A 26,347-nucleotide genomic window follows, 5' to 3' on the forward strand; every position below is an offset into this window, starting at 1 on the left:
AGGGGCACTGGATGGCCAAAATAAAAAATGTAAATGAAATTGGGGAATTAAATAAGAACTTGGAGAATCAGTAGCAGCTTTGTAGGGACATTTCCCCCCAGTTTCCCCCAGTTAAGGGAAATGCCTACAAAAGGAGATATTTTTGGCAAGTGACTCAAGTACAGGAGATGTGTTAAACATATTTTTGTCATATATGCTTAATCACTACTTTAACTGTAGTTTTCTCTGTTAAACATTTCTAGTTAATACTGCTAGTTTCCGATAACTATTTGAGGTGAATATCATTTTTTAGAATAATAAAGCTATTATTCTATATCTACATTGACCTGCCTTATTCAGCTCTTGGATTTAGGACAAAATGTTGGGTTCCTTGTACCTGCAGATGAAGGCAAGTAGGAAGAAGGATTTTCCATTTTGCCTGGACCAGAAGCAGACAAGGAAAATAATCCCAGAATAAAGCCAGAGGTGGTGGTGGCAGCATACCAACAAGGAAGGAAATTGTGATGGTCTTAGTGGCAGCCAGCCAGAGGAAAGGGCTGAAGCTGGCAGAAAAGCTACAGAAGGGATCAGGTATGAGCTGGAAAGAATAGGGATCACTAGGCTACACTTTTTTTTTTTGAGGAGAAGGGGAAGGGATATTTTATATAGAGGTATGGGATGTGCGTTTTGCATATTTATTGGAACAAAGAAATAAGCCCATTGATTCAGTGAGGAACAGACTTTCCTAAAGAATTGCAAGTGGCCCCAACAGCCTCATCAGAATTCTCTTTTCCCTGTATTTGTTGTCTTCTGTTTCCTTGGTATCCAACAGACTACAGAACTCTTGATCTGGAGGTGGTAGATCTGCACCACCATTATCTATTTACTGTTCAAGGTTTGGACATACGCTTTTTTCAGCTAGCCAAGAATTTTTGAGTGCTACTTAGGCATGATGAAAAGAAAGGAAACCCTGAGTCTTTTTCTCAGGAGATTATGACTGGTAAGATATCTAGGGAAATGCTCTCAAGGAATTACAAGAAAAGGAGAGATAGGTGTGCTGCCTGGGGACCAGGAATGGAATCCCAGTTGATTAAGACCATCAATTACTTAAGTCTATGTTTGTATCTGTTTGTATTCAGCACAGTTTGTTTTGCTGGAATAGATGTGGATGTGCTACTAACCAGATAGAAAATGGCTAGACACCCTGTGGCTCAGTCTTTCAGGGATTTTGGATGCTGTAAGCATGCTCAGCAGGAGCTACAGAGGGATGTACCCTGCAAGCCTGAGCAGTATGCTCAATCAATCTGTTGGAGGAGTTGGGTTTAGACCCATTCCAATGATTCAAGTCATGGGAACATGAATTCCAGAAAGAATTCCAGAAAGGATTTTTCTTGTCCTCATTTGTATCCTGCCTTTCTAGATAAATACAATCAAGGTGGTTTTCAAACCCTTATATTAAGCAATAATAACAGAACAAAGTGTTGACTGAATAGACTGCAGCTCAGTCCAAGCAAGACTGAGTGGCTTTGGGTCTTAGGGTGTTCTAGATCCAATGATCTACCATCTTTAGTTCTGGATGGCGTGACACCACCTCAGGCAGAACTGGTGCACAATTTAGGAGGGCCTCCTGGACTCATATCTCTTTTAAAGATTTGAATGTGTTCCTGGGCATGGGGATCAGCAGATGAGTTGGAGCCTGTGAGATGCTGTTATTTTATTGTTGATTGTGTTTGCCCTCAGTTGCTATATAGCTTTTATCCTAATGTGTGTTGATGTTTATTTTTCTATTGTGTTTTTTATGTGATGTTAGCCACCCAGAGTTGTTGTGGCGAGATAAGCAGTCATATAAATTGAATAAATAAATACATAAAGTGACAAGGACCCTTTACAACAGAAATGTCCAGCAATGAAGGACATTGAAAAGAAGAGTAATTCATGAGAGGTGGTTCTCCAGTCTCTTCTGCAAAACCTCCAGGACAACCCATAACCTCTGGAGCTAGCCTGTTTCATTATTGCACAGATCTTACTATTAGGAATTTCCCCCTCATATCTAGCCTCTAAGTTCCAGTCTTCTGTGAAGATGCAGTTCTCTGAAAGATCAAGCAAACCAATCTCATTGGCAAACAAGCTTCTTCTGCAGCAGCTTCCACTTTTGGGCTGACTGTCTGAAAAGGATGGGTTATCTCCTCTTGCCCTTCCTATGCCCTCAGGACCCCTGCTGAAAGAGCAGGAAAAAATATCAGAAGTGATTTTATACAAGGCAGGGCAGACTTAATCATAACCACCATTACCACTTAAGCACCGAAAAAGAGGCTGGATCTAGGAGTGTCTTCAAGCTCTGTGGGCCTGTTTTAGGCTGACTACCATCCCATCTTAAATAGGCTGTAGGCCTACTCCTAGAAAATAAAGCACTCCAAGCAGCAATAATTCAGCATTTAAGCTTCATTTTATTCACCTTCATCTGATCTCAAACAGCCCTTCTTCTTGGTTTATAGCTTTTCTAGAATCAGATAATGGAAATTAGGCATATTGAACTGGATGTCAGTTGCATAGTGAGGAAATCACAGTTCACATGTTCAGAGGCTCTCTTCTCATATAGAAGCTAAACAATATGGGAGACACAACACCACTTTCTGAGACTACACTTCAGTTAGGACAGGAACAGTTATAAAATGGGGTTGCCTATCCTCATAAGGTGACTCAGAAAAATCCCACAGTTAATGAAATCCAGAGTCCCTGAGAGATCCTGGGTTGCTTCATCTTCCATCACAAATAATCTAATATGCAACCAAGAATTTAGAAAAAGAGACTTATAGGGTGGTACATTAAAAAAAGTGTGAACTTTTAAATCCACAGTCAGTTTTGGTAATAGGAGAATCACACCTGGTTAAAAGAAGCATGGCCATGGATGTTTCTCTAAAGGGGTGCAGTAAGTGGTAATTCATATTCCATGACAGAGGGTTTTTTTTTTAATTAATTGGCCATATCTCGAGGTATCCTCAGTGTACTTCAGATAGAGTTAATCACCCTGTTTTGTTCATTACCTTTCAGAGCCAAGCAAACACTTAACAGAATCCACAGTGGACTCAACGTTAGCATCCTTCCCACAAAATAACAATGAAGCATATCTAGAGACACTGAATCAGCCCTCCGGAGAACTCCACCTTTCAGGGTATGTGCCAAATGGACAAATATTTATTTAGCATTAATTTGTTCCTGTAATTAATAAGACCAATTTTGTTTTTGTCAGGCATGGCTCTCCTTTGAAATCAAACTCTGCTTTATCAGCCTTTCCTCACCCTTCTAGTAGTCCTCCACAAAAGCAATGTTTGGTAGATGAAACAGGCCAGTTAGATAAGTTCAGTCAGCAGAATTCCTCACCAAGTAAGTAAAACTGCAGGAATGTTTTGAAAGAAATATTGTCTGATTGTTTGTAGCATAGGATGTCACTTTATTACACATACTTTGTGTTTGATTTTTTTTCCAGTTGTGTTTACTAATAGCAGATGCAGATGCAAATGCTGAATTTGTTATTTTGTAGCCAAAATAATGCTACTGAGAAATAGGATGGAGATAACAACTTGCTTAGCAGAAATTTATGGGAGGTTTACGGAAGGGAAGGATTAAGGGGGAAACTGCCCAAACTTGAACTATTTGGATATATGACTGTAGAAATAAATAGCTACAGGTTTACAGATAGCTCCAACTTTTCTTTCAGTCACTCCTGTTTGGATCTTAAAATTTTCACAACCTTCTCTGTGTATATAAAAAACAGGCTATATTTATTATTTGGTGCCTTATTGGCAACATTTAGTTCTCACAAAGCAAACCTGCTCTCCAGACAACAGGACAGGACTATTACAACTGAAGTGGAATTGGTTTGTTGGTTAAAAAACAGCCCTTCTCCAATAAGAATATTTTATATACTTAGATTTTTTTCCCCTTGGATGTTCTCAACCCCTGCCGTCCCACACTAACCTCAGCTTATTTCCTTTTGGGAGGATTTTCTGACCTCATGGAGAGCTAGGCATGGAAGCTGGTTGGGAGGCAGAAGGGGTCTCAGCTTATGGCTTTCAAAAATAGCACCCTCAGAATAAGAGGAAAGTGACATTTTGCCTGGTACCCAGCCCTCTGTCTCAAGAACTGTAGGAATATTCCCTGAGGTAGTGATCTTAGGCTCCATGGGAAGGGGGTTAAGGGCCAGAGGATAATACAAAAGTGTCCCTCTGCCAGCAGAGGGGAAGGCCCACCCGCAGGATGGTACGTCCCCTCCCAATGTGCCTCCCGACTGTGCACGTTGAAGCATAGAAAGCTTCATTGTTGCTGCCCTGCTGGTAGGAGGATCAAAATAGGATACATTGAAGTTAATGCAATACTTCTCAGATTCATTGTCAAGTTAACACTTGAGTTCTTCAGAGTCAAGGAAATAAAAAACTATAGCTACACAGCTGAAAAGAACATGAACAGATAAAACTGCCGTATTCTGTCAAACTACTGGACTGTTTGGGTCAACATTTGATTTAGTGGGGTCTCAGGTGGGAGATCCTCTCCAAGGCACTGGAGCAAAAGATACAAGTGACTTTCTTTAGGCAAAGTACGTGCTAATTAGTTGTGCTCCGTCTTTGCCATGTCAGCTTTCTGTTAGGGCAGTGTTTCTTAAACGTTTTGCTCTCAGGACCCCTTCCCACTTTTAAAAATTATGGAGAACCCCAAAAGAGCTTTTGTTTGTATGGTTTATATTTATCAATATTTACTGCATTAAAAAATCATTCATAGAATATATATTTATTGAATCATGTAAAAATAGCAATATTAAGCCCATTAAATATGAACATAAATAAAATATTTTTTCATGGAAAAAAACTTTTAACTAATAAGAAATAACAATGAGAAGAGTGACCTTGTTTTGAATTTTTGCAAATATCTTCAATATCTGGCAAATAGTTTTGAACTTGCAGACCCCTGAGAGGGTCTTGGGGGAGCCCCAGGGGTCCTCAGACCACACTTGAAAAAACACTGCAGGGCCATTCAGTATGAAGAGACACAAATGTGGCCCCTGGCTGCAGCCACTGAAAACAGCTGCATTATTTCCCAGGATCACCCGACAGATAACTGTGCAATTTCAGGAAAAGATGCAGCTGTTTTAAACAGTTGCAGACTGAGATTATGTTCATTCCCCTGGAATGAACATCTGGTCCAAAGCACCTTTTTTAAAAAAAATAATTTTTAAAGCATTGCACAGCCTTAATATCCATGTGTCCATCTAGTGTGCTGAAAACAAAACTGTGACCCAAAATCCTGGAGTTAAGGTTTGGGATTTCTCTGTGCGTTCTTTCTGTGTGGTTTAAAAGATGAGTGTTTCAAAAATATTGACTATATTACTTGATAGCATGAAAATGGACTTCATAACTTCATAACAATAACTTCAGCTTTCTTACACTTTTACTGTTCTTCTTTTTCAGGAGATAATGAAAACTCAGCTGTAGAATGGACATTTTACCCAAGTTCTGGTAATCATACTTACCATACAGGAAAAAGATGTTTGTTTCATGGTATCCACCTCCGAAATAAGTCTACATTTTCTGAAAGGACTCTGGAAATGTCCATAGGGAAGAAGAAATATGGTATAGCCTCAAAAGCCTTCTATTTTTGTTACTTAATCCTAACAGCTTAAAGCATGGTTGTTATTCCAAGCATTGGAATTAAGCTTTCAAATATCCATATACAAATTTTCCATGGTGAAAAGTGATTGGTAGGATACAAGATCTGAAATACTGAGAACCACTGATGTATGCAAACCTTTGGACTAATAAGTCTGAGTTCTTTTTGCAAATAAGCAGCAAATTGTTATTAAAAAAAACTATGAGGCTAATGAGCCTCATTCTGAATTATTGATGACATATTGTGTTTCAAATAGATCTTTAGCCAAAAGAAGAAATATACTTTCAATTAAATTCATGTGTTCCGATATACACACATACACTTATAGAAGAACAGCTTGCTAAATATAAATATATCCAAATTGCTCAAATGTCAGAAAATATGCTTGTGGTCAAGATGCCTTCTTCACTTCTACTTTTGTTTTTAATACCAGTGGATGAAACTTCCTCCCGAAACGGCATTCCAATGAGGATGCTCGGTGACCATCCATTTTCTTCTCCTGAGCAAAGTACAGACTTCCACAAAAAGGGATCAACAATATCTCCAGTGAATTTTGGAAGGCAAGTTCTTACCTGATAGCTTCTTTTTTAAAATTAAGTCACTATACCTCCTTTGCTTATACAAAATCATTGAGGCAAGATTTGGTGGATTACATGGAAAGATGGAAAATTGTGGGAAGGAGCTACCTACCTTTCTGATTTCCCCACCCCACCCCGTCCTGCTGCTGTTGCTGCTGCTGTTGCTGTTGCTGCTGCTGTTGCTGTTGCTGGAGCAGAAAGCAGGGGAAAAGGAAGGGAAGCAGTGGAGAGCGGGTCTTTGCAAAGCGAAAGGGGAGGTAAACAGGCAGGCCCATAAAAAACTTAGGACTCTTCCAATTAATCCAATGAAGCACTGGTTGTGACTATTTGTAGTTCGGTTACTTTTCTTTGAAATATATTCACAGCTGACATTACTGTCCTTGAAGTGTGAACCACTACTGAGGTAGAGCATACCCCTGATATTGTTGGAGGTTTTGGGTGTGCATGGAACATTCCTGAGAGCCAGAATCGGACCTGAGCAAGGACTTGTCAAGCAGGTTTTATAATTATAACAGAAAGGAGATTATGTATAGGAAGTACATTATAGAGATCAGCAAAGCCTAGCACCTAGCTAACTACATCCTCCCAGGAGGAGAGTCAGAGAGCAAGGACTCTGCCTGAGTGTGCCTGGGCACCAAGGCAGAAGGAAGTGACCTGCGGTTAGCAATCTCTTAGAGAAAGGGCAGGCAGAGTGAGGAGACAAAGAGGGGACCTGGAGTAAATCCTTCATTCACTGCACTGCTCCCTACCTACACTTCCAAAAGATATATAGGTCAGTGATATTAAAAGTTGAAAAGGACGAATGAAGGAACACTTTTGAAAGATGCAACTGTCCTTAATTCTGAACGAAAGACCAGATCTGCAAAGATTTCTCTTTGAACAATGATAGGTAAAGGCACTGTATACAAACACAGGTTATCTTTCAGATTACATGTATATTGTTGAAAAGAATTACAGTTTCAGATAGGCTTTAGTAAGATGTCTAACGAGTCAAATTTTTGCATGTTCTGTTCCCCAAGCACTTTGGCCAGACTTTAACAACAATGGTATTATTTTCATTTAATGAAAATAATATGCAACAAAATGAAATAATTGGGTTCTTTTGTATCACACATTTCTCCCCCATATATATGTAAAAATAATACTGTAAAGGATGTAAATATTAAACATCATGTAGCAGCATATATTTTGAGATCACCTGCATGTGGTTTGAACTGGAACTAAGCAAGAAAATGTAAGTATAACTGTAACTATAAATAGAAAATGCTAGGCTTCCTAAACATGAGAAGCCAAGTAGAAACTCCATCTTACTGCCAATGCACACAAAAAGTAGCTCTTCCTTTCCTTCAATTAACATGCAGTAAGAAATGTGGATTTTGTTTTTGCATATCAATGTTTCATGGTAAACTGCTTAGGAAATTGCAAACATTCCTAATGCAGCGATATACGGTAATCAAAGCAGGAAGAGGCATAACCGGACCCAAAGACCCCTCAGCTCAATGTCTTTTGTTTCCTTTTAATAGTTTTAGGTATAAAAAAAGGTCAGATACCTTTATTCCTCTCCAGCGTTTGTCAAGAACTTCTTGGTATGTATCACATATTTTAAGTAACATTTATTTTTTTCTGCAGCTTTCATTGTATATACTTGTATTATTCATTTCTAGAAGTTACCCACTGCATTATTAGCTACAGTGGATTTTGACATTTTCTACAATATATTGAAATGTAATATACAGCAATGTAACTTCAGTAATATCCCCTATCATTTTGTACCTTGGTTTGAGTACCTTCTTTGAAAGAAGACTAGGGTCACAGTATAGAATTACAAAAGGAAGAAAGTCAATGTGGGACTATCTTGTAATATTTACCAGATTTAAAACTGGCTGAGTATATATCATTTTTAATACAGGTGGTCGTTCAAACTTACAACAGCGCTGAATGAGTGGTAGTTACAACTGGACCTTGTACTTATGGCCATTGCAGCATCCTGCGGTCACGTGATTGCGATTTGTGGCCTTCCCTGCTGGCTTCCACAAGCAAAGTCAATGGGGAAGCCAGCAGGAAGTCGGAAGTTGCAGTCATGTGAGGTCCTACTCACACTGTCCTCATTGAACAACAGCAATTGGGACTGCTGGAACTGTTATTCCTAAGCAGCGCAGTCATGTGGTTTTTCGACTTACAACTTCATTGCTTAATGATGGGGTTTCTGGTCCCACTTAGCATAATTAAATGAGGACTACCTGTAGGCATATGTAACTCCAAAGTACTGTTGTTTTTTAATGACCATTTGTGGTTCTTTGTAAAATCTGAACATTGTAAACTAGAGACATTTATAATATGGGAGTTATTCAGACTGATAGAAATCACTAGACACATCACCTACTGATTTGATAGCTGTGATTTTTCATGCCCTACCATTCCCAATTGTTGAGGTTGTCCTAATCGCACAGAGCTCTTAGTATGGTCTGGTTCACTCCATACTGGTTCACTCCATATATGTTAACAGTATCACTCCATGATAAAAATAGACAAGTGGGCACCTTAATCCTAATACAAAAGCTGATTTATCTTCATGTAGAAAGTTTCATTTAAAACAAGGATGAGTAACCCATGACATACAGGAACCATATGGGTCCCAGCCTTTCTCTCAAGGTCATCCCACTGAAAATCTCTGGTACAAAATCATGCTGCTGGTTGTATATGTATTAAGCCTACAACAGTGCACATCTGTAAGACTAAACATCCATACTTCAGTTTGTACAAATAAACAAAAATTCTAACTCTGCCCTCTGTAGTGCTATAATCAGTAGCCTTGGCTACTAATAATAGTAACAGTAACATTTTAAAAAAATGTTCTTCCTCTGTGCAAAAAGCTTGCCCATAACTAATGATCAATTTCTTATTTTCATTTCTTGTTTGTAAAATTATTATTTTGACTTTATTGAAAAAATATCTAATGTTATTGAAGATTAGATTGTTTTAATCAGACCTGAACTATATTTGCATTGGAGTAAAAATATAGCTTGGTAGCACTTTAAAGTAGTACTATCATATCAAGGCTTAAAAAAAAAATGCAGATGACCACTAGATGGCAGCAAAAACAGACCAAAAGCTTTGACCATTTGCTGCCATCCAGTGGTAATCCATATTTGAGCAGTCCAGATCTAGCAGTTCTACTTTAAGATTATCTAATTTATTTCCGCAAGAGCTTCAGTCTATGAAACTGAAAGCAACAATTGATTTCTGCCTAGCAAAGCTATATTATATCTCATAGCCCTATTCAGCTTCTGCTCAGAAGTACATTCTATTGAGTGCCATTGGACTAGATTCTCAGCAATACTGTAGTCTGTCATTAAAATGTTATGGAACCTTTGTCTGAATAAAGTTTGTAGTTATAACCTTGACAGGGTCAGAAGAAAAAATAATCCACTGGGCAATTGGAAATATTTTTAGTGTTAGTATACTGAGAGTATGATATTCTCTATGTAATTTTTCCATAATGTTAACATGATGCCAAACACACTTGTGTTTTGCTCATGCCTTTGCAGCAAACCTGAGATAAAAATCTGTGGTTATTCAAACAATGAAGCAAATTATCTTAGGACTGCTTCTTTAGAGAACCTTATGTGCTGGTGGGAAAAAACCTATTTTGACACAGCAATGTTTCCAGTATTTTGGGACAGAAACAGAAAAATGTCAAAATAATCTAGAGAGCAAAATGTTTCTTGGCAGATAATTAAAAAGGCAAAAGCTAGTGCCCAAATGAAATTAATATACATAAAATTTGCATATGCTAATATATATGCAGTAAAGGTGAAAGTTTAAATCAATTTCAAGTGAAAAAAACACTTACTGTGAGCTAGAGAATGCCAACAGCATTTTCTGGATTGTATATATAGATACATTTATGCTGTAACTGCAAATAGTAAGATTAATCCCAGTCCATCTTTCAGAGATGTTTTAAAAGCTACCCAGATTTAAATGCACAAATATCAGAAAGACTGTCTACCATGGGGATATGTATGGGTCCAAGTTCACATACTTGTTGCATTCTCCCAACTCTGAACAAATATCCTCATGCAGTAAATGCCAGCATAGAATTGTACAGTATACACTGTATAATATGGAGTATTAATCATATATGGATGATTAATTTGTTACACAGGACTGCCTTCTATGTAAGCAACTTTGTTTCACATAAAAGGACAGTAAGAACAATACCAAAAGTGGGGTCAGATCCCTATGGAAATTGAGGAATCTGATGGGTGTTCTTCTTCATGCCAGATTGCAGCTGCCTCATGTTATGATGGGAGGTTTTTAACATATGGAAAATGAACAGTGACTAGACTGGGTGACCGGCCTTGGTGGAGTTCTCTTCTTTAAATATGGACCAGCTTCAACAGGACAAAATAGGTGGCTTAGAAAAAAAAAAAAATAGCTCAGGAAGCTCAGTGATAGAAAAAGGAATCTTGGAAGGTGATTCCTTATACATTTAGAACATAGTTCTAAAAGTTCCTTTGTTCTACTCTCCTGCTTTTAGTTTCCATTGAATTTTGTTTTTTCCCTTCTCGTGGCTAAAGCCTGTCCCAGATCAGGAAAATGAATCCAGAAGATAGGAAATACCTACAAAGAATTTCGGCTGATAGGACAAGTTTCAAGATAGCAACTATATTTGGACATTTCTTAAACCCTTTTGATCAGTTTGACTATGTAACAGAATTTGTATCTGAATTGGCAAATCATATAACATGAAAATATGTGAGCAGATTAGTCCATGGTCATCCAGATTATTTAAACCTGCTAGTTATCAGAGCTAACTACATTTTTTGACAATCTGCCACAGTGCACAGAAGAACTGAGGCTGTGACCCTTGGCTGCATTCTGATTAAATCATCAGACTCCCTTGATTTCTTAGATCAGTTTCTGTAGTTTGTCTACTAAGCTGGGGGAGATGAGCGGCAAATAAATAAATAAAAACAAACAAACAAACAAACAGGCATTTATATGTATATAAAATAAAGAACTAAAATTCATTTTATCATTATGGCCAGATACTCCGAATATAATGCCATTATTTTTTTTTTTGTAAAGCCACGTTCTTCAAGAATATTAAAACTGGCATAAGCATTTTACTATAAAGTAGTTAGGTACATTTAGGATTTAGTGATGGAAAGAACTAGCCTAATCAGGTTTAGAACTGGGCTGGAGGGATTTTTTTTTTTTTTGGAAAATGATTTATTCTAAGTTCAGCCCCATTATTCTTCATTATGCCATTAGAGGGCAACTGGGGTTGGCTATCCCCCGCTAGACTCTAAATAACAATGCAGTTACCCAGCTTCCATTGATTTGGGGTCCTAATGGTAGCAGCCTCTCCTGCTGCTGATTAGTTGGGAAAAATAGTTTGTATATATTTGGGAAGGGGGCAGTTTTAAAGCTCTTCATTGTTTGCCCCTAACCACAACATCAACATGCCTGGTAACAGCTTTTTCCTGCCATGTCCTGATGATATTGCCTTCATGGCATCGCCAGCACCTCCCTGAGGCAGCTTAAAGTTGTTCCCGTTTTAAATAGTGCTTTCTCTCTTCTCCCAACAGTTTTTGTGCATCCGGTTTGACATACTCTCTGACAGCTGGATTGCTAATCCCTATTGGCTCCTTCAGGCTGCTGTGGGCAGAGCCCTTGCCTCTCTAGCCATGGAGCACTGCCCTCTATGGCCATCTCAGCTGCAGGGCAGACTGGACACTTGGCTCCTGCAGAACAGCATTTTCCACAGTTCTTGTTAGGTCTCATTGTTATCCCTATAAATTAGACCAGACTACAAAACTGAAGCCATATAGGTCAGGACTACTTTTATTGTAAAGCTATAGTAACAGAATCTTGCAAGTCTGAATGTGCTTCCCCCTCCCTCACTTCATCTTCATGTCAATGAGGGAGGGGCTTGTCTGAGATGTTTCTCAGAATAGTTTCTTGACCAGGGCTCCTCTCACCTGACCATTCCTTGGTAGTGGCTCTTCCTCCTGTCCTTCATTCCCTATGCCTTCTACACTTATGAGGGCTTCTTATACCTTGTAGCCCTGTGTTGCTGTAATGGTATGTGAGAAAGACCTTGAGAAACGGGGCAAAGAGATGCTGCCTAGGGAACGGTCAGATAAGAGAGGGCATAGCCTGCAACTGCATAATGGGTGGAGAAGGGACTCTTCCTAATTCCTCAGGCTGTAAAGAAGATGGCAGAAGATTTGTACTTTTAGACTTGCAAGATTCTGTTAATGTAGTCTTACAACAAAGTAGAATTAACTCCTCTGGTCGTGTTTCCTGTCTGGTCTACCTGGGAAGGCTGACAGTTACACAGAAGGTTGAGCTCACTCAAGAAAGAGAGCCTGGCTCTGCAGCTGTGTGTTGTTAGTATTGTAACCACTGGGTGCATTACACATTTCCTGCAATATGCATAAAAGACAGGCGGAGCTTCAACTGCACTGATGTGACTGCCATTATTATTACTATTAGATTTTTATCCCACCTTTTTAAATATATAACTCAAGGCAGCGAACATGCCTCATACTCCCTCCTCCTATCTTACTATGAGGTAGGTTGTGTTGAGAGAGAGTGACTGGCCCAAAGTCACCCAGCTGGCTTTCATGCCTGAGGTAGGACTAGAATTCACAGCCTCCTGGTTTCTAGCCTGGTGCCTTCACCACTAGACCAAACTGTCCATCATGACTTTTTTGACCATACTCTGAAAATACCCCTGGGCCAGGGGTATTTTTGCCCAATCCATTCTAGCTGCAGCGATGATGATGATTTTTATAAGCGGGCTGATCACTATTTTGCAGTTCTGGAAGACCGCTGTAGTGTGTGTTTTCTGGTTGCTGCCAATCACAAGGTCAGAATCAGACTGGGTGTTACTCACTCCATGCATTGCCATTCCCTTGCAGTACTGTAGCAGTCATGCATGGAGTTTGCTTGTTATCAGTCACTCCTTCTTCATCTCCTCTGCACTTGCTACCAAGAGTCCAATAACCTGTTTATAGTAAACACAAGTTTACAGAGCTTTCAGAAATAGCCTGATAGGTAACAAGCATAGAAGAGGGGTTATGTCAAGTAGGGTCATCACCCCTCATCCCTCCTTAGTGCCTGTCACCTGCCATTCTAAGTATCTACCTAAAGTTAGCCCTCCTCCCCACACATTAGAGAGAGTAATACAGGTAGTCCTTGCTTAACAACCACAATAGGGATGGGAACATTTGTCGTTAAGCAGGGTGGTCATTAAGTGAGTTGTGCCTGATTTTATGACTTTTTTGCAGCAGTTGTTAAGCAAATCACCATGGTCGTTAAGCAAACCACACAATCGTTAAGTGAATCCAGCTTCCCCCATTGACTTTGCTTGTCGGAAACTGCCTGGGAAGGTCATAAATAGTGATCATGTGACCCCAAGATACTGCAATTGTCGTAAATACATGCCGGTTGCCAAGCACCCAAATTTTGATCACGTGACTGTGGGAGCGCTGCAACAGTCATAAGTTCAAGGACTGGTCGCAAGTCCCTTCGTTCGTTGAAACTTCAAACGGTCACTAAATGAATAGTCATTAAGCTAGGACAACCTGTAGGTGATTGTTCTTGTGCTAGCAAATGTGGCCTTCTTCCACCCCCTTGCCCTTTTACTGTAGTTTAATAGCAATGCAAAGGGGATCTTCCTCAAGACATGACCCTTCCCCTCTCTTCTTTTAGCCCCCCAATGGATTGGAAGAGAACTGCAGACACAGCCTCCCTGCTCTGTGATTCAGGGACAGGGGTGTTGCAAAAAGTTAGACAACAGCTGTACAGTTGCCCACTAGCTGCATCTCTTAGAAAGCCTGCCTTGAGCCAATACAAAGTCAAGCTGAAATGTGGCTTTGGGAGATTAGCTGAACTGACTGGGAGATTTATTTATTTTTTAAAATTTATTCCATCCATATGGCTGCCCATCGCAAACAAGTGAGTCTAGGAAACTAACAGCAATTAAAAAAACAGAAAAAAAGCAAAATAAGTAGACAATTGGCAGTTGAGATAGAAACAAAAAGAACAGAAAGCAACCATCTGTATAAATACAATATAAAATTTTCAATAAAACTAGCGCATAGGCTCTTTTAGACACTCCAACCTCATGTGCTTACTGTGGACCTATGTAATGTAATGGGCACATATCAATCTTTATGGGCACAGTGTTTATGCATTCTCTTTAAGGTATGGTGAGTGCATGATTTTTTTCACATCTTTGTCATTCACATATGTTGCCCTGAACAAATATATTTAACTCATGTATTTAACTGAAGCTGATGTAGAGACATCTAGTTTGCTTCAGTTCTGAATCTACATATTCTGCTAAGCTTGTGATTATTGGGCTGCAACTACTCTGCTTGATTTTCCTTTCCCATCTCTCCCTCCAGCGTGCCTTTCCACATAAAAGAGAAACAGCAAGAATTAGAGAGAGAAAAGATGGAAGTGAAGAACCTGGAGACCTGGAAGCCTAGCCCAAGTTTGATGCAATCTTTACTTGCAGGTGGACAGGTCAGAAAACTGACTATTTCTTAACTGGAGGATGGAAGGCAAGATTTGTCCAAAACCCCTGATTTTGTGTGTCGTAAGTCGTAAGATGTATCTGTGAATATACCTGCTAGAAATTCTTGCCCAATAGTCATAACCACCTTTTGAATAATTACAGACATGTAGTTGTTTCTATGTACTATGTAGCTGTTTTATGTGGTTGTTTCTGTGCACTAAATGAATGAATGAATAAATGAAGAAATAAAAGGAAGTTTAGTTCATTTATTTCAACATGTGGTTAAGATTTAGATGACGGAAGAGTTTATTGATAGTTTTCAGAAGAAAAGTTAAACACCTTTTCTCAGGGTTCTTACTGTTGTAACATCTTCATTGTGTGTGTTCAGCAAAGCCTTAAAGAGCCAATCTTTGGGGTTATCAGGATCCCCTGTAGTTTTGACTTGGTCACCCACCACAAAGAACGCAATCAGACAAAGCAGTGAAGTTTATAATAATATGAAACCTCTGCCACACATACATTAATAATAAAAGAACAGTTGGCACAGAACTTGATTCACAATAAAATATAGCCCGCAGAACTGGGCTTAAAACTTGCAGAGAATATTATGCGTATTTGTTCTAGTCAGGCACTCCAACATAATAGAGATTAGGGTAACAAGCAATTGCACTAATAAATGAAACTTGATTTTGAGAGGAAAGTTCAGACAGACCTTGCTGTGAATATATGGACTGGAAGGAAAAACATTAAGGAGCAATTAAGGAAAGGGCAAAACCCTTTTGCACTGTTGCCAAGAAAACTGACCGGAAGGAAACCTTTCTTTCTAAGGAAAAGGCCTGGAAAGGAATGACTGGAAGGAAATGGTATCTTGGTTTGGATGAGGGCCGAAAGTAGAAAGGATTAAGCAGGAGCAAAAATGACTCTGTCGCTCTCTGGGCTCTTCATTTTTCTTCGTATGGGATTTGGCATTCCCTCTCTCAGTCCCCAAAACTTCAAATCCAGAAAAATGAAGCATTTTTTTTTCATTTTTGCAAATGAGCAGCCTGTCCCTGCACACACACACACCCCAACTTCACTTTGGTTAGAAAACTGCAAAAGTCCCCCTGTTTGGTTTTGCTGTCTGCCCCCCTCCCCAGACACACTTACTGTCTTTCTCACTTGTCTTTCTCTCACTCATACGTCTCTCACTTTCTCTCTTGCTGCCTCTTTCTGTCTGAAAAAAGCTGAGCAGGAAGACCTGTTGACAGGTGCTGTTGGGTGGATTCCCTTTTTCAGCCAGCATCATGTTTCTGTGCCAATTGTCTCACGCGTGGCATTTTTCCCCATGTTTATCAGTCTTGCACAAGATGCTAGATCTATAGAACTACAAAACTGGCATAAGCACTAATTAGGCATTACATGAAGAGGTGACCAATGCCTGGTCACTCCTGCTGACCAAGTCAAAAGTGACTCTAGTAACTTGAGGTGCCTGAGGAAGCCAAAAATCGCCAATCAGAACTGAGTAGGTACCAGCCCTGCCACATCATCACCATGTTGCCACTAAAGGGCCCCAAATCCTACATATTGCAAGGCTTGGATCAGGAGAAGATGGAAAACAGCACTTAAGCATTTGATTAGTTCAATATGAAGTTAGCTGGCCTCAGCTATGGGCTGGGTTGGGAAGAAGGCATGACCTTAAAGAAAGTTAGTGCGATACCTTTAAGCAACAGTGAGAGGATGTGTGGATGAATATCTCACATCTTCCCAGAAGACACGAAGAACAGAATGAATATGAGAAGGAACGCTTACAAAGCATTTAAATGGCTTTAATTGGCTAATACAACACCAAGTACAGATGAAACACTTGGAAGAAAGTACAACTGCTAGCTTACTTGCAGCTTAGTTGAGATTAATTTAGTTGGCCTATTTGCTTGTGCATTCTCCTCCAAACATCAATTCTCCTTATAAGGAGCTTCGCCATCTGGCATATATGAATCACTTCTGCAGCAGATAAGATACATTCTCCATCGTCCCTTTCCCAAACTGCTTGATCATTCATATTCTTGGCTATTTAGAAGGCAAGGCAGTATGATTATGTTGCTTCAAAATACCAGTGCTAGATTATTCAAGTCACCAGCATCCCAGGAGGCAATGGTCTGGGGTTGATAAGCCTGCCAACTCTGGGAAGGCAAGACATCTGGCACCCTCTCAAGCCATCTTATCTTTTTCAGTCTGATAAAAAAATTTTAAAACAGTGAGTGAACAAGTATTTTGATTACGTATTGCTGCAAAGTCCTGTAGTTGACATTCAAAACTAACAATGTTTGTGCTGCAGCATTATTAAATGATATCTTCCAAGTTTTTACAGATGACAGTAAAGATGTGACAGTGAGGATGTGCAATTCTATCACAATATTCCAAGAAATGCTGTCCTATCTCAGCTTTCATAGTCCTTCCACACACCCACATTGCTGAAAGCTCTGCTCGTCTGCCATATTTCTTTCCTTTGCTGCAAGTTTTGCCTCTAGTGTTTGGGACTTTGTTCTTGTGGTTAAAGTTACACCAAGAAGCATCATTTCTCAAAACCAATACTTCTGAATGGGCTCCACTGGTGTATGAGAAAATAGGTATGCCTTTGTGTTCATATACCCATGTAACCTTTTACCCTTTGTTCTGGTTTGAATTCCCACTCAGGAAACCAAACAGCAGCACTTCTTCAAAGGAATGAGCCGCAGCAACAAAATGCTGCTGAAGCTCCTTTACTCCCAAAGTTAAATGTGCAAAACTCTTAATGACCTGTAAGGATTGTTGGAAACTGCAAGTTGCAGCGGGAAATGTCAGCAGTGCTAGGGAATAACATTCTAATACACGTTTTTTATAACAAATTCTTCATTGGAGAGGTCAAAGTGAGGTTCCCACTGAGTTTATAATGAACTTGATGTATTGCTGCCTCATCTCTATTATATACTGTAGGTGAGTGGATATATGAAAGAAGTTGAGTTTCAAAGCGCCAGATGGGTGCCTGATTTAGTTTATTTTATTGCCTTGACGTTTTTTGCCTTTCTTGAATGATAAAAATATTTAGTTAATGACAAATGGATCGTGAGCTTTAAAAAAATTAGGGCACTGTGGGAATCGCAGATTATATGTGTATGTTTAAGTTGGAAAATTTGCATTTAATAGAAGCAAATCCTGCTTTGCCCCCACATGATCTGGTCAGAGACTTATTACAGACCCCAGATATAATGGCCTAATTTATTGTTTGCTATTGGGAGCTCCTTCTCAAGGCATTCTATGACCTAAATGGTCAGATTTGACTGTCCAAGGATGAGGACTGGCAGGCTAGAGATGCCACAGGTTACTGGGGCAAGGTTAACCATGGCCTAGCCAAGCTCAATGCTACATATAAGCAACAGTTGCCTGCTAAATGTGCAAGCTTCCAAATACAAGACATAGGCTGGCCTTCAGGAGTAGGGCCAGAGCACCACCCAAATTTCAGGAAGGCACCTCTGCCGAGGACAACAGAGAACAGCAAAATCCTCTCCTCTTGTGTTCTTACTGGGGCAGTGTATCCCATTATCCCAGTTCTGGCCAGTGATGAGTCCAACCCACGCTTTCAGGTTATGGGGAGAAGGATGGGGCCCCTTTAGAAGTAATTGAGCACTCTCTTGTGAGGTCCTACTATTCAGATCTATCCAAAGCCCTTATGTCCTTGAAATAAAATCAAGATATGGGACAGAGATATCTGACTTGCTAGTACTTGTGAAATAGGAGTCAGCAGCTATAAAGGAGGCAAGTCCAATTTGAGGATGCATCAACAGAAGTATAGTTTCTAAACCATAGGAAGTGCTCCACTCTGTTCTGCACTGATCAGACTATATGTGTCCAGCATTGGGCACCATGTTTAAATAAGAATTGAGAGAAATTAGAACAGGTTCAGAGACAGGACCCAAAAATGAGCTTGATATGTTTAACCTTGAAAAAAAGATGACCAAGACAGGGTATGATAGTACTCTTTAAATACCCAAAAGGATATTGCATAGAAGATCCAAATCTGTTCTCTCTTGTTCCAGAGTACAGGACACAGAAACATGGATTTCAGTTACAGGAAAGCAGACTCTGAAGGGATGTTAGGAAAACTTCCTAACTATAAGAGCACTTTGACAGTAGAATCCCCAAGAAAGATAGTGGGTTCATTGGATGTGTTCAAGCAGAGACTGGACAGCTTTACTTTGAATTCCTGCACTGAGCATGGGGTTGGATTCAGTGGCCTAAATGGTCCCTTCCAAACTCTACAATTCTATCAATAATTTAAACTAAATTCAAAATATCACATTTGCTTGTTTTTCTTTGTCTCTGCTTTATGGACTATGGTATGTTTGTCACTGGAAATATGAATTAAGTGGATGCCTCAGATTTCTCCGAATATTTCAACATTGGCACCAACTTCACAGGAAATTGCCCAGAGTTCCCCCATTGGGGGGAGATGGGCAGTTGAAAAATTTAATAAATAAAAATAAATAAAAATTCTAACTTTTGGAGTGGAGGGCCAAACTATATGGTACCATTTCACTCTGTCATACCCACCATTCCTGGATTATTTTACCTCACTAGAGCTTTATATGTTTAAATATTTTACCCCTGTCCCAATAAGAAACATAGGTTAAAACAGTGATTACTGATCTGTTCTTTGGGGTTGAGGGAGAGCATTAGAAATGCTACCAAAGTTTATAATCTTCAGTTTGGATGATGAATTGGGACTACCCAAACTTCACCATCTCCTCAAATCCTCCTACTCAAATTGTAATTACAGACAAAATAAAATAAAATAAACTCAAACTTTTCATGCTTCTCCCAACCTTGATTTGCATTTCATAATAACAGTGATAATAATAGGCTACATTCCAGTATTGTTTATATATAGATTAAAATTTAACTATTGAAAATAGCGTATTTATTTTTTGCCCAATCCTAACTCCAATGTAAGTATTAATTTTATTCATAGCAAGTGAGGGGGGATTGCACAAATTACTTTATCATTTTAGAGGGTTGCATAGTGAAAGTTTCTCTGCTGTAAGCTACTCTCCTGGCATGATAATACAGAAATAACAAATTGGCTGTTTTTTGACACTGTTAATTAAAAGCATTGACAAAGGAAAAGGATATAATACAGTTCCTATAAGAAAGGTTAGAAGACACTTTCCAAAAAACTACGTATTACCACTTTGCAGCAGTTTATCAAGGAAATTCAGGACAGATATTTTATAAAATAAATAAATGAATCTCATTCTTAGACTCTGATGAGGAATATTAGGAAGAATGACATATTCTTATGATGATATTGCTCAAAGAAATAGAGGAACTAGCATCATAAGTAAACCCCAGGGGCTTCATCAGATGTCATAAAAATGGCTTAAATAGTTGCTGAATCCCTTTTGAAGTTAACAACACTAAAGAGATATTCACTTCATTCCAGGTGCAATTCTGCCTGGCCTGGAATGTCCCTAGTTCAAAGAAGTTGTCTGTCATTATTACATTGCTGAATGATTCCTCTAACAATTTCTCGACCTCTTTCAGTGGTTCGAGTCAAGAGTTTTGGCTTCAAGTGCACCACTTCATTCCCTGATGGTCAAGGGTTTGCTGTATCCTGTAACATCTGTCTAGGCAGACAGCTGGTTATGTGATGCTCAGTGCAGTGCACTGAATAGCTCCAGCACATTCATGGCTGGTTTTTACTGGGTTTGTTTATCATTTCTTTTAACTGGCAGAATTCAAGAAAGTGTTGCTTTCCTAGCCAATTATGGGGGCATAACTCGCCTTTGTGTTTACTTATTATTATTATTATTTTTTGCCTTGATCCTTTCTGTTTTCTCTTCTCTCTTTAGGTATATGAAATGTTTCCTGCTTGTGTGCTTGCATTACCCTTCTTTGTGACCTTCTGGTCTACATTCTTCTCCTTAGTTTTTCTTAGTTTCTCTAGCCTGGCTGCCTTCCTTTGGTTCCCCTGCCCGTGTCCCAATACCACCAGTGAGGGGCTCAAACGGGCTGCCACCCCCACTGCTCCATTGTTATACCTTAGTGAGCCCAGTATATCTATGGCTGGATAATAGAGAGACAGTATATGTGCAAACAGTGTAGACTGGGAAGGAATTGAGCAAGGGGGAACTAAGCATGGAGGAAATAAAAGTGCCCCCTGGGTGTCATACTGGGAGCTCATGGTAAAAGGATGATGCCAAGGAACATGGGGAAGTTTGTCATGCTGTTAGTAACAGGTCTTATACTAGTTGATTTCATTAAAAAAATTACGGAACTTTTACCATGGTCTTTAGTATTTACTTATTTCCTACACTTACTATTAATTATTTTTCTTCTTAACTCACGTGACATATCAAGTGTATATTGAGGCAGACTTGCTGTCAGTAAGAGTTTTCATCCGTCCTGGTTCTATAAATTTTGATGTGACCTTGTTTTCAAGGTCAAGTGCCTTTATTAGAAGTTTTCATATATGAACATGTGGAAAATTGCTAGTCTACTTTGATATTATCTGATAAACCTGTTCACAGTAATTGTCGGTAAGGTGACCATGTATGAGAGAGATGACTCACCTTTATGGTTCAATGGAAGTAAATCAAAATTTTAAGATGAGCTGACTTATTCAAATGGAAATCACTCAGAATAAATATATTGTTTGCATATACTATTATTACTCATAATAATAATAATAATAATAATAATAATAATAATAATAATAGTAATAATACAAAGTTTTCTGCTCCTAAGAAACAAAACTGAATTTCTATAAGTTTACAGTACTGCCAAGAATGCCATTTATTTCAAGCTCTGCCTTTCCCCCATCTTCATGTAAATCTGGTCAGGGGAATCAAATGCCTGGAATTAGAGAGCCTTGGGGGCCTTCAAATGGAGTGGGGAGCAGAAACAGAGCAAATGTCAAAATTTGTAATGCAACGATCCCTACCCCTTTGTACTAGAACCCATGGGGATTTTCTGCTTAGCAGTGAAGCAATGAAGTAGTGAAAAGATGAACTGGTGGAAAATCAAGGTAATAAATTCAGTGGTAGTGGTGGGTTAAAAAAGGCAAAATGGCAGATGCGGCATTGTGATACAAGCCCCATCCTTTGTGTGTGTGTTCAACATCAGTGCATGTACAAGAGGGGTAGGGTTGTGTCATAACACTGTATCTGCCATTTTGCCTCTTTTCCTACATACACATGGATGCAGCTGATATCACAAACATCAGTTGGAAGTTTCCCTAGAAAATCTGGACAAGGATTTAAAAACTGGTTAACATGAAGACATTGAATGCCTAGATTCAAGAAGAATATTCTTCTAGACAATTCTAACTTCAATACTTTAGCTTAACCCAAGGTAAATCTAGGATGGTTTGGGACAAAAAAGACTATAGGTATGTCCTGCATAGGAACACTTGGGAATCTTGATTGCTGTAACAGTTTTTCTAATATAAGAAGAGAAGCTTCAGGCAAAAATGACTTTTTGAGATTACTTCAGTGACTCATCCTTAGTTATGAACTTTGGAAACCTGGGCAGCTATGGAAGTTCTTGTTGTGAGATTTGCCCCGTTCGACAGAGAAACTCTCGTGACACGTGTGGTTCACAAAGAAGGTTTACTCATGCGTAACGTAGTAGTCACAAGCAAAGCCAGGACTGGCTTGGTACAATTGCATCACTTGTTATATTCCCCCCTTCCCGCGCTTTTTCCCGCCTCGTGATCGCGTTGCGGCTGTGGGCAATTAGGCCCCCCAATGTCCCCCCTGATCGTTCATGATGGCAGGGTCGGTCAGAGTCCATTGTCCTTGATTGCCAGTCCCCCTCCGGCTGGGTTGGCCCCTCCCTGCTACGTGCAGACCCGCGGGTTCTGTGCTGCGTTGCGATCTTGTTTCGCTGCCCTGCGGCCCCGTTCCTTGCTTGCTCGCGCCGTTATCAGTTCGTAATTAAAAGCTTCCGCTGCGGTTTTCCTGTTTAGCTGGCCGCAGGTGGCTCGTTAATTAGCGGCGCTTTCGGTTCCTCTTTTCCCCGCTAGCTACCGCCGGTGGATTCCGCGTGGTCTGGTTGCGAGCTTCCCTGCAGCCCCGTGCTTCCCTGAAACCTCGTGCTGACCGAACCTGACATGCCGCCCCCCTGACGACAACTCCCCCCCTCGGTCCTATTTCGGCTTCCCGGGGTATTTACTGTAAAAGTCCCGCACTAGGTCCGGCGCCCTTATGTGGGCTTTACTCACCCATTCGCTGTGGGACTTGGGGAAATGTTTCCATTGCACTAGGAGCTGGGTCTGCCCCTTGTGCCTCCGGGCGTCCAGTATCCGGTTGATTTCGAAATGCTGCTCCCCCCCGACCATGATGGGTGGTGGTACTCCCTCCGCCTTGTGCCAGGCGTTCCCCGGCTGGTGCAACTTTAGCAGGCTGCAATGGAACACCGGGTGGATCTTCCCGAGGCTTTTCGGGAGCGTCAGCCTGACGGTCACCGGATTGATGATCTCCGAAATGGGGAACGGCCCCACAAACCTCGGGCTGAGTTTTTTCGATGCCTGGTGCGTCTTTAGGTTTTTGGTTGACAGATACACCTGGTCCCCCACTTTCCACTTTTCCTCGGGGAGCCTCTTGCGGTCCGCGTGCTTCTTGTAGTCGGCTTTGGCTCTTTGCAATGCCGCGTGCGCCGCTCGCCGGGTCTCGTCGATTTGGGCGAACCAGGCGTCCAGGGAGTTGATCTGGGATTCCGGCTGAGGCAGCTCCGGCATGGGGACGAATTCTCTCCCGGTGGCTACTTTGAACGGAGAGAACCCGGTGCTCTTGTGGACGGCGTTGTTGTATGCCACCTCCGCGAATGGTAGTAGCTCCGCCCAATCGTCCTGTTGGTGCCCCACGTAGCAGCGCAGGTACTGTTCGAGCCCCCGTTCAGGCGTTCCGTGGCTCCGTCCGTCTGCGGGTGCGCCGCGGAGGATAGGGCTTGTTTCGTCCCCACCCGCTTCAGGAACTCCCGCCAGAACCGCGCGATGAAGTTGCCGCCCCGATCGCTGACGATACGTCGAGGTGCGCCGTGGAGTCGGTAGACATGTTGCACGAACAGTTTCGCCAGCCCCTCGGCCGTGGGGACTCGCCGGCACGCTACAAAGTGCGCTTGTTTGGAGAATAAGTCCGTGACCACCCAAATGGCGGTCTTCCCCTTACTCTCCGGGAGCTCCACTATGAAGTCCATGGCGACCTCTTGCCAAGGGCCGTCGGGTTCCGCTACCGGCTGGAGTAGGCCTCTAGGTTTGCCTTTGGCTCCTTTCGCCGTTGCGCACACCGGGCAACCCCCGAGTACGCCTCCACGTCCTTCCGGAGCGTGGGCCACCAAAACTGCCGCCGGATTAAGTGGAGTGTCTTTACGAAGCCGTAATGCCCCGCGCTCCGGCTGTCGTGGGCTCTCTCCATGACCTCCCGTCGGCAACCCTCGGGCACGTACAGCTTTCCTTCGTGCCACCACAACCCCTCTTGGCCGGTTAGCGCCTCTCGGTTCTGCTTGAGCCAACCGTCCCGCTCCGCTGCCTCCGCGAACCCTTGCCTTACTTCAGACGCCGCGTCCCGTCGCTCCCCCTTGGTCTGGCTTCGGGTCACCGCCTTTGCAGCCAGCCTGCTGGCGGGGATGACGGAGTCCACGATCTCCTCCCGTAGGCTGGCGTGTTGGGGCATGCGAGACAGTCCATCCGCTAAGAAGTTGCGCTTCCCGGGGATGTGTTTCAGTGTGAACCTGAACCTCCCGAAGTATTGGGACCACCGTGCCTGTTTGGGGGATAGCTTACGCGGGGTCTTCAGGGCCTCGAGGTTCTTATGGTCCGTCCACACCTCGAACGGTTCAGTTGCCCCCTCCAGTAGATGCCTCCACGTGGCCAGCGCCCACTTGACCGCGTACGCCTCTTTCTCCCACACCATCCACCTCCTCTCCGTCTCGGTGAATTTGCGGGAGGCGTAGGCGCACGGGTGGATGGCCCCTCCGGGCTGGGTTGGAGCAGGACTGCTCCCGTTGCCACGTCTGATGCATCCACTTGGATTATAAACCGCCGGTCTGGGTCGGGATGGCGCAGGATCGGCTCCGCGGTGAACCGCTGTTTTAGTTCCTCAAACGCCCCCTGGCATTCTGCAGTCCACGCGAGTGCCATGCTGGGCTTGGGGGTTTTCCCAGTGCCCTTGGTTTTTAGCAGGTCGGTTAGGGGAAGGGCGATTTGGGCGAAGTTCGGGATGAACTGACGATAGAAGTTCGCAAACCCTAGGAAGCTTTGGAGTTGCCTCCGGGTTCGCGGCGCTTCCCAGCCCAGGACATCCCTTACTTTCGCCGGGTCCATCTCAATTCCCCGGCTGGATATTCGGTAGCCGAGGTAGTCTAGTTGCTCTCGATGGAACTCGCATTTCGAGAGCTTTGCGTACAGCTGTGCCTTCAGCAGTCTCTGGAGCACCGTGCGCACCAGGCTCACGTGCTCCGCCAGGGTCTCGGTGTAGATGAGGATGTCGTCCAGGTAGACCAGGACGCCCCGGTAGAGTAGGTCGTGCAGCACCTCATTAATTAGCTGCATAAATACCCCCGGGGCCCCTTTTAATCCGAACGGCATCACGGAAAACTGGTAGCTTCCGAGCGGGGTGTTGAACGCCGTCTTCCACTCATCTTTTGCGCGGATCCTAACTCTGAAGTAGGCTTCGCGCAAGTCCAGTTTTGTGAACACCCTCCCCTTCGACAGATGCGACATCAAGTCCTTCATCAGGGGAGGGGGTATTTGTACTCCGTGCTGATTGCGTTCAGCCCCCGGTAGTCTACGCACATACGGAGCGAGCCGTCCTTCTTCTCCCGGAATAACACCGGGGCCGCTAATGGTGACTTCGCGGGTTGGATGAATCCCCGTGCTAGGTTCTTGTCTATGAACTCGCGCAGGGCTCCCATCTCCCTCCTCGACAGGGAGTACATTTTTGGCTTAGGCAGGGTCGCTCCTGGCTCTAGCTCGATGGCGCAATCACTGGGCCGGTGTGGTGGGAGCTGGTCAGACTCCTTCTCCCCGAACGCTGCCGCCAGGTCTCGATACTGCCTCGGGATTCCGCCGCCCGTCGGGGGTTCCCCGGGTCCGGCCCCTCGCTTTGCGGTTGCCTCGCCAGTCGCCGCTGCCTCCCCTCGCCTCGGGATCGTGGCGGGTCTCCGGGGTCCCGGCGCTGCTGCTGCTGCTGCTGCTGTTGCTGTCGCCGCCCGGGTCTCGGGCCCCATCTGCTCTCGCCCCGTCTCCCGGTGTCCCGGACCCTCCGCTTGTCCGCCGGTGGTTGCGGCTGCCTCCGTCTCCACGGCTCGGTCCCCTCTGCTCTCGCCCCTCGCCGGTCTGTCGACCCCGAACCGCACTGCCTCCGCCGTCCAGTCGACTCGTGGGTTCCGCCGCCGCAGCCACGCCAAGCCGAGTACCACCGCGTAGTCGGCCACCGGGACCACCACGAACCTCAGTTCTTCCCGGTGACTCCCGATCGTCATCTGGACCGGCTCGGTGTAATACTGAGCTGGTCCCCCCCCTGCCAGCGTGCCATCTAACTGGCTGAATGAAATGGGCTCCCGGAGGCGCCTCAGCTGT

At 42.5% G+C, this 26,347-nt stretch overlaps 1 protein-coding gene across 1 annotated transcript; it reads left to right on the forward strand.

The window, feature by feature from the left end:
• Positions 1-3,026: 3,026 nt before the first annotated feature.
• Positions 3,027-14,786, forward strand: SPATS1 (spermatogenesis associated serine rich 1; the record flags this gene model as incomplete). The annotated part of the gene is made up of 6 exons (XM_088149926.1): positions 3,027-3,151; positions 3,230-3,363; positions 5,442-5,489; positions 6,074-6,200; positions 7,742-7,804; positions 14,642-14,786. Coding segments are annotated over 6 exons (642 nt in total), but the record flags the coding sequence as incomplete, so codon positions are not given.
• Between the last annotated feature and the right edge of the window lie 11,561 nt (positions 14,787-26,347).

The sequence above is a fragment of the Python bivittatus genome, unplaced genomic scaffold (genome assembly GCF_059951505.1).
Source record: "Python bivittatus isolate LINGU-HERP-01145 unplaced genomic scaffold, Pbiv_v1 ctg000020_np1212, whole genome shotgun sequence".
In the NCBI taxonomy this organism is placed as follows: domain Eukaryota; kingdom Metazoa; phylum Chordata; class Lepidosauria; order Squamata; family Pythonidae; genus Python; species Python bivittatus.